The 9,700-nt window shown below is 42.5% G+C and overlaps 1 protein-coding gene across 1 annotated transcript in view; it reads left to right on the top strand.

Annotated features, from left to right (window-relative positions):
• The first annotated feature begins 248 nt into the window (after positions 1-248).
• The window catches only part of LOC117960946 (coiled-coil domain-containing protein 85A-like), a 40,871-nt gene continuing 31,419 nt past the window's right edge, over positions 249-9,700 (top strand). Inside the window, exons 1-2 of the mRNA XM_034899270.1 lie at positions 249-1,005; positions 5,169-6,252. Of these exons, the coding sequence (XP_034755161.1) occupies positions 775-1,005; positions 5,169-6,252 (1,315 nt within the window). The 5' untranslated portion in view covers positions 249-774. The remainder of the gene's footprint in view (positions 1,006-5,168; positions 6,253-9,700) is intronic.

The raw sequence follows: 9,700 nt of genomic DNA, 5'->3' as shown, positions 1-9,700 counted from the left end.
TATCTGTACTTATACTTTATTACAGGAAGTGAGTACTTTTGTCCTCTTTGGATAACAGTGGCAAAAACGTAAGGAAAAAAAGGAAGATTTGGCACATGGATCTTGATTTTGACATATTTCCCTTACAGCTACAGCAGATGGCGCCATCAGTCAAAAAGGTGTGAGAGAGAGAGAGAGAGAGAGAGAGAGAGAGAGAGAGAGAGAGAGAGAGAGAGAGAGAGAGAGAGAGAGAGAGAGAGAGAGAGAGAGAGAGAGAGAGAGAGAGAGAGATTCTTTTCTCCACCCTACCCAACGCACCTTACCATCTTGCCTCTCCAGCTGTGTACCTGCAACCTGCCGCCCTTGCAGTCCTCCCCCCCTGTCCTTCCCGGCGGTTGGACAGTGGTAGCGAGGACTGAGCAGCTGGAGTGGGATAGGGCAGGCCGGCATGCACCTGAATCCGACCCGCCAAGCCATCCAAAGGGCTCCGCCGGAGACACAGCGTGCACACCGACACTCTGACAGCAGCGGGGATATAGCAGCAAAGCACCCGGCGGATATCGGAGCTGCAGCATGGCCGGGGGAGAGACAGAGGCATAGCCAAAATTAAAGCCATGTAATTCCACGGACATGAGAAGAGGGGTGGGGTGAAACCAGCGTTTGGATCAGACTTGTCACTGATGTATTTTTCTATGGGGTTTGGTTTGGTATCTTGTTCTCTGAAATTCACCGAACACAGTAGCCTAGGCTACTTTTTTTGTCCGTCTGCCAACCTCCACTGTGTAGTTTAACAGGATGGAGAGAGGCGCACATCAGCCGCAGCTGTCCAAAAGCGCACAGAGTCCGTCAGAGGACATCTCCAAAATCAGCGACGAAGAGCTGCTGAAGTGGGGCAAAGAGGAGCTGGTGCGGCGGCTGCGGAGGACAGAGGCTGGAAAACGGAGCGCCATCGTGGAGCACGGCAATCTGATGCGGGAGGTGAACCGGAGACTCCAGCAGCACCTGAACGAGATACGAAGCTTAAAGGTGAGATGGGTGGGGGCCCCGGGGAGGTGTTTTCCCGCTGGTTTCAGTACAGGTGTGTAATGCTCGCATGCTAAATCGGAGAGAGGAAACAGTCTGACATATATGGCCACATTTAAAGATTGTCAGCATAGGCGGTTTGACATTCGAGCCAGGGGGGCAACAAAATATATACTCATTGTAGCAGATGTGACCTGGCCTACCACTTGGGGAACACAGCACAAGTACATATGGACTAAACAAACATGCTAAGTTAAATTGGAACAATTTAACAAACATTTTTCATAATTAAAAAATTGGCAACTTTGGTCAAATTAGACAGAAATCGCAGGTTCGTAAAATTCGCTATTTGTGGTTCAATAAAACATAGGCAAAACGTTTTCATTACTCAATAGGCAGCTCTGTCTAATCGTAGTATGGTAGTCAACAAGCTACAACCCGCTTTTCATCCAAAAAACATAAATAAAATGCATCCCTTTGACCGTTCTGCGGTCTGCTGACCGTATCAGCAGAGCGTCTGGGGACGGTCTACAAACTGCAAAACCGAAAATGGATACAAAGATAAGTTTCAACTGCTACACAGTAACTAAATTCACCAAATTTACGCCACACATCTAGAGTCTCTCTATCAACATACTACAACTGTTAATTATGAAAAATTTGGCTCTGGCTATTTTTAATGAATTTGTATTGGGGAAAATGAAATATTTCCTTCTTATGAAGCCTGATGCTTCCAAAATCACAACATCACATATCTAGGGCCTCCTTATCTACATAGGTGCTTCCCAAATAATAAAATCACATATCTAGGGCCTCCCTATCTACACACAATACCTTCTTAATATGGAAAAGCTCAGCCTACTTTTAATGAATTTGTATTGGGAAAACATTTCAATACCGTCCATCTTATAGAGCCAAGCTCTTCCAGATTCACTCCAAACACATGAGGCCCCCCCAGCTGGTTGTACTAGAGCACTTCAAAAATAACCATAATAATAATTTTGGGGAATGTTTTTTACCAAAAACACTTAATATTTTAATAATTAAATAAGAGTCACGTCTTTTAACTTACCTCATACATATAAGGCCCCCCCGCTGGTTGTACTACAGCACTCAGTTTTCAAAAATAACCATAATTATAATTTTAGGGAATATTCTTTTTTACCAAAATCATTTATTAAATTAAATATTGTTTCTAAAGTTACCTTACACATAATTAGTATTCTGCTTGTTGTACCACATCACTAACGTTAAAAAAATAATCATATGCATAATTTTAGGGAATATTTATCGCTTAAAACATTTTATACTTTAATAATTCCAAACAGAAGTGTTTTCACACTTACCTCACTATAACTGCTTACCTGACGGTTGACCTATAACGATAACTTTTCAAAAATACTAAATCTAATCATTTTTGGAAATATTACATTTCAAGAAAGTAGTTGTTCTACAACAAATATATGATCATTTTATAATACTTTATACTGTTTATTGATCACCATTGGGGAAATTTCAATTTACACTGTTTTGTTAGTAATCACTACACACAGGCCTGAAATACACACACATGCTCAGGTCCTATTCACGCGCAAATGGGGTGCCCTGAGCGGTAGGGGGGTTACGGTGCCTTGCTCAAGAGCAGGAGGTGCCCATGAGGGGAAGTAGCATCTCTCCAGCCACCAATCCACACTCTGTACTTTGGTCCGTATGGGGCTCGGTTCCCTACCCAATTCCCTACAGATTGAGCTACTTAAAAACAAATTATACACACACACACACACACACATATATATATATATATATATATATATATATATAAACAACATAGGTGGAAGAAGAATACTAATTATGTGTGAGGTAAGTTTGAAGACTTTACTATTTTGGTAAAAAGAAAAACTGCTGTGTTACAACCTTCTACGTGTGCAGTGACTTTGGAAGGCTCAATAAGATTGACGGTATGGAATTGTATCCCAATAAAAATTAATAAAAAATAGGCAGAGACAGCTTTTCTATAATTAGCAGGTGTAGTACGTTGCTAGGGAGGCCTTACATATGTGGAGTGATTTTCGAAGAGCTAGACTCAATAAGATTGGCGATGTTGAATTGTTTTCCCAATAAAAATGTATTAAAAATAGGCTGGGCCCGCTTTTCTATAATTAACAGTTGTAGTATGTTGATAGGGAGACCCTAGCTGTGTGGAGTGAATTTGGAAGTTTTATATTCAAAGACAGTGAAGCAGTTGAAATTTATCTTTGGCTATCTGTATCTATTTTTGCTTGACTCAAAGCAGAATACTCAAAAGGATGTATTTCCTTTATCCACAAATGTAGACGGTTCTTTCGGATGAAAACCACAAACCGTGAATCTGTCAAGTCCGTCTAACTTTACAGAGGTTCATATTTTGACGTATCCCAATGACACAAAAAAAAGTAATACACAGTAGATCGGTAGATCCACAAAAAGGGTCAAAGGCCTAAGCGCACAACATTCACCAGCTCCAACCAGGTGAACAAGGCCTCTCCACTTTGCCGTTTAAACAAAGTGGAATAAAATGTATAAAAGTACAAATCTATACAAAACACACAATCAATCAGTAAGCTGACAGCAAATCTATATACATTGCATTTAGGCAACCTCTATTGCAACGTTGGCACGGCAAGATGGCCAGAATAGTGCCACAATAATTTTCGTTTTTTGCGCCTTGCATATGTGTTGACAATGGTCTCAGCTGAGAACTAATTGTCACTTATCACATAACCCAGAGCCCTGGAAAAAAAAAAAAACTAAAACAGTATATGAAATTAGATGTATGACCTACCACTATTTTGTTATTTAAAATGTTTATAAATGATATGGTCATGTCAGATATAATTATTCCACTAATTTTGGAAATGTAAATGTGCTGTATTTATACAGCGCTTTTCCAGTCTTAACAACTGCTCAAAGAGCAGCATCTACAGGAAACATTCACCATTCACACACATTCATACACTGTGGCCGGGGCTGCCATACAAGGTGCCACCTGCTCATCAGATAAACATTCACACACATTCACACTCCGCTGCGCAGCACCGGGGGCAACTCAGGGTTCAGTGTCTTGCCCAAGGACACTTCGACAATGACTGCAGGGGCGGGGATCGAACCACCAACCTTCTGATTGGGAGGCAACCGCTCTACCACTGAGCCACAGCCGCCCATGGAAAATGGAAACAATGCAACTATTTGTTTCACCCACCCCCCAGCCCCTGAACTCTGTGTATGATTGTCAGTTAAGGGCAAAATGTCCGTTAAATAATAAAGGTTATGAAACCATTACCCTGTTGCATATGGAATAGATAGAATGAAGGAATGATGGATGCAAGGGTAAATCATTTTAAATATATTAATTACAAATAAAATGTAATTTCAGTAACATGAGCACCTCACTGATAAACACATGATTTATTATTTGTTACAGTAGGTTTACATGATTCTCTTTAGAGAAACTTAGTTTTACAGATCTGTAGATTAAATCAACTGATCAATGAGTTGAAAAAATCATATGTGTTAGACGGCTAAGAGTTTCTTTAGTGGAGGACAGTGGAGGGAAATGATTGTAGCCATCAGACATGAGTGGACAAAACATTGATTGTGTTAAGAATATTCCTAGTTCTGAGGTATCATTTTGTTTTAACATCGTCAAGTAAACAGAGCTCCAACTAATATTTTCATTTAGAGCAGAAATCATTTGTCATTGATCGAGATGATTGATAGAAATGTATCGGCAACTATTGGCATTTTTTTAAAGCAGAAAATGGCATGGCTTGTTCTGTCAATTGTCTAAAACAAATTGTCCAAAGGATAGCAGCAAATCCTTAACATTTGAGAAGCTGGAACTAGAGAAGGTTGGGCATTATCGAAATAGTTACTGATTCATTTTCTGTTGATCAATTTATCATTTCAGTTCTACAAGAAACACCTCACATACTACTGCATTATGGGTACACTCTTCTCACTCATCAAATGATCCCTCCCAGCATGGATGTGGATGTAATCCCTCACTGTGCTGCTGCTGCTGTGTGTGCGCGTGTGTATGTGTCTGTGTGTTTGTGTGTGTGCCTGCCTGCCTGTGTGTGTGTGTGTGTGTGTGTGTGTGTGTGTGTGTGTGTGTCTATGTAAACTAGGACGTGAACCAGAAACTGCAGGAGGACAATCAGGAGCTGCGGGACCTGTGCTGCTTCCTGGATGACGACCGGCAGAAGGGAAAGCGTGTGTCGCGAGAGTGGCAGCGTCTGGGCCGCTTCAGTGCAGGCCTGATGAGGAAGGAGGTGACCATCTACCTGCAGAAGCTGAAAGAGCTGGAGCAACGGCAGCTGGACATCATGCAGGAAAACCTGGAGCTTAAGGAGGTGTGCCTCATGCTGGATGAGGAGAGGGCCGCAGCTGTGGCTGGAGGAGGGGGAAGCGGTGGAGGCATGGGCGGACATGGAGGGCCTGGTCGTAGGAGCTCCATTGACAGTCAGAGCAGCTTGTCCCAGCTGGGTGGAAGTGTCCCACCACCTGGCCTGCTGCGAGACGTTGGGGATGGGAGCAGCACCTCCAGCACGGGGAGTACCGATAGCCCAGACAACCCTCACCTCAAACCCCATCCCCTGGGCTCAAACGCCAGTCCTGGATCCAGAGGTATCTCCTCTGAGCACGCCCAGAAACCCGCAGATGTGTGTGAATCAACAGGCAGGAGACACAGCTCCACCCAAGAGTACCACACCTTTCCCCAATCCTGCCGCCCCCGTGGGGGGTCCCTCACCAACGGGGAACCCCGTGGCCTTTGGGGACACAGCCCGGAGAAACACAGCAAGTCCCCCACCAGACTGCCATGTAACTACCACCCTAATCCCTGCAACTCTGACCTACAAGCCCATAAACAGCTATTGATGTCCGGGCAGGCGTCAGCAGGCTGTGGGAAAGGCACTGCCAAGTCCAGCCCAGAGCTGAGTCAGAGACAACGGTCAGTTACCATGGGGAAGGGGTCAGGCTGTGGGAGTCCGGAGGCCAAGCTGGCAGGCATGGGAACGCCTGAGCACCTGAAGAAAGGCCGGGTGATTGTCGGTAGTCCAGAGTCTATACGGCACCACCATCACTGTCAGCAAAGCACCGGGCTGGAGCACGGCAAAGGGACCTTTAGCAGTGGCTCCCGAAGCAAGGACGGGGTGCAGATGAGGGCAGCGGGAGAGGAGATGGCTCCCCACCACCAGGGTCTGTACAACGGTAGGCAGAGGGTAACTCTTATCTTGAATTTCCATTGAAAAGTAATTCATTACCCATAAAGAAGAACATTATTACATTTACAGAAAGTTATACCGGAAGAAAAATGATCTGGACTGACTGAGTCAGTGTCTTCTTACTATGTATGCTGCGATATAAGACTTAATATTACACTGTTTATACACATTATTACAGTTCTGTCAGGTCCATTAAATCAAGAACAATGCAGACAATAAAAATGCTTTAAGAAATTTTATTGAGTTAATTACGAATTCAATTTGGCAGTATGGCTCTGTTAAGAGTAACCTGACCCTGACCTTTCACGAGCACCATGAAATAGCAAACAGTGAGGGGAAAGCAACAGCAATAAGCTGTTAGCTTATAATAAACCAATAGCTAAACTATTCCCCCATATGAAAATTGCAGCAACGATGAAATAGAAGCGTAAGTCACGTTATACATGACTAGGTGGATCTGGAGAGGAGGTGCACAGATGCGAGCAGCAAGCAGTTAGCAGCAAACAAAAGCAGCTTAAGTAGCAATTTGGCAGCGAGGGGAGTTGACCAGCTGATGCACTGATGCAGATCAGCTGATGCGGCCGTGTTGATGGCCAAAAGCGGTTAGCAGTGTCTTAACTACTTGAACTGACGCTGACAATCAATTAATACTCTAGCTTTTAACAAACTACATCAACAGAGACAACACAACTTCGACTTCTGGCCAAATTTGAGACGTGAACCCAATCTCCGACAGAGTCTATACTTTTGTTATTTCTTTTTTAAAGATGCAGTTACAAGCTTGTTCTTTAAAACAAACGGCTTCGTCATTTACTGCAGTTGGTGTTTGCTTAATTCACACACATGAAATGTCCACCCAGACTTAAGTGTGTGTGTTCACATGCTCACTGCCTATAGTTCAGACTGTCAGTGTTGAGCCACAGTGGGACTTGTAGATGACCTTGGTTTAAAGGGAACATTTAGTATTTTTCAACTTGCACCCTATTTTTGCATGTTTTTGTGTCTAAGTGACTAATGTGATCAACATTTTTTGAGAGTGGTCCAGTATTGAGCGAGAGACCTGCAGCTGACAGCTGCAAACCAGGCTGCAATGTAATCAATGGGACAATAGGGATTTTTAGCAAAGCTTTTTTTTATCCTCTCTACTAAGAATAGCTTTTTTCTTTTTTTATTCTTTCTTTTTTGTTTTATTTTTCTCTTTTTTACCTGTAGCACTTTGAGATTTATTGATGAAAAGTGCACTATAAATAAAATCTATTATTATTATTATTATTATTATTATTATCATCAATGTCCACTAAAAGAGCTGGGGCCTGTTGCACGAAACTAAGATAAGGGATTCAGCCGGGATATTCAAGTTATCCTGGATGAATTTAGCTTTGACCTGGTTGCACGAAACCAAATTAAACCCAGCCAAATAACCATGGAGATTTATTCTTTGAGGCTAGCCTGGCCCAGAGCAGGCTAACAGCCAGGCTAAAATTAATCCTGGAGTCTCATGTGCCAAATCAGCTGCCGTCTGATCCGAAATAAACGTGTTTAACAGTTATTCTGTTGTTTCCTGCATGTGTTCTGCTTTATTTTTATTAACATGCATTAACCTACTTGTCACGATTGTTTTCGCAAGTTTGATTTAAACCCTACCACAGTTGTTTAGATGGTTAGAAATGGTTGCACTGGCACCCGGATGCGGAGTGGGACTTTTCCGTTGGGACGGTAATGTTTCAAGGCTGCCTGGCATGCGGCCGCTGCCCAGTGGCCGCCGCCTGCCGGCAGACCTGCAAGTTGTATCAGTGTCCACTCTCTCTGTAAAAGTAGAGATGAGCAGCACAGCGTCCGTGGTCTCAGCTTTAGGTTACAGGACGCGCTCAGGAGATTAAGTGTGACGATATTAATGTAGCGATATTCCCAGATGATCATAATGGCAGACTGGTCAGAGACCAAAACAGTCATGATTAATTTTCTTGTTGCTTATCCTTCTCTAATAAAGGACAGTTTGTGTTACTCTCCAATATTTAGGCCTAATGTTTTTTTATTATAGCTTACATTGGTTTCATAACCTCAATAACTCTCCCATCCCTGGACCAATAATGTGGCTTATATACAGTACTTATGTAGTGTAGTTTACATTCATCACACCGGGAACACCACACTGCTTCTTCATCTTTTTATTTTGGTGCGGCCACTTGTCAGAAGAATAAACTATGAATGTTGTTTTGCAAATGCTCACAGCGTGTATTGAAGTCACTTACTTATTTTTCTAGTTGTTGTCCCTTTCTGATTTGTTCTGCATGAATATTAATTGTAGCCTACAAAGAATTAGATATAGTGTATAGAGATGTGCATATGCATGTAAAACATGTCCTCGAGTTGTGAATAAGGGTTTGAAATTAAGCCTAAAGTCCTTAGGGTCCATTTCCCGAGGAACATTATTCCCTCTGCTCACTTTTAAGGCAAAGGCTAAATAATAATACATTTTATTCATATAGTAGGCTAGTCAAAGACACTTTACAGTAAAACCAGCACAATTATCAAATAAAAACAGAAACATGAAACTAGCATATTTAAAGCAATTAAAAGACAGTTTTGCCTACAACTTTGTAAAAATGCGGAGTGACTATAGATAAGTATAGCTATAGATAGCTAAGTAGATATTTTTACACCCTCACACATTCAGTCCGGCCGCTAGTTGCTGTTATTCTGCCATGCTTTCATGTCTAACTTACTGATGCCAGGTCAACACATTTACTTTAGCTAATAGCATTAGCTTACCTCAGCTCTGTCTGCAGCGCTCGACTCTTGAAGCAGCATTTTTATGTAGCAGGGCTGTCAATCCTCATGCATTGGCCGTGAGACACACGCATTTGACTGGTTTCACACGCTCACACGCCACACCCCAAATTTCTCACGCTGAAGTGTCAACCCGGTCAGTAAAATTTCTGAAAGATGAGTTTATCTGTAGATCTCACCAATATAGGTGAGCAGCGCGGCTGGTGGACCCGCTCTGCTGTGGGTAGTGACGCGTTGCATCCGTGTAGTCCTCCGATAATGCGCAGCGTAAGGCCTCCTCTAAACTTTGTCAGAGACCAGAGACCCAAATGGGCCTCTGTCAGACTGTCTGCTTGAGATCCACTATAGCAGCGGAGCAATGACATGCACAGCAGACTATATTACAACTCTCCAAATTTCGGACAACAGAGATGGGAGGAGTTATATTTTGAATGTGCATAAACTTGTAAACATGAGCAGGAATCTGATGAAGCAGATCTGAGCTATACTAGGCCTATACATACTATACTACATATACGATACTGCAACGTTGGGCCACTATTGTGCTTCTCTAACCTCGGTGCATTTCTAAATGTAACTGTAAATAATTCATTTAATGTTTTATAAAATGAACAAATAGTCTTTATTTTCCCAAAAAGGTAAAT

The sequence above is a fragment of the Etheostoma cragini genome, chromosome 17 (assembly GCF_013103735.1).
Source record: "Etheostoma cragini isolate CJK2018 chromosome 17, CSU_Ecrag_1.0, whole genome shotgun sequence".
Classification (NCBI taxonomy): Eukaryota; Metazoa; Chordata; class Actinopteri; order Perciformes; family Percidae; genus Etheostoma; species Etheostoma cragini.
The sequence above is the reverse complement of the archived record's forward strand: the minus strand, read 5'-3'. Positions and strand labels throughout refer to the sequence as shown.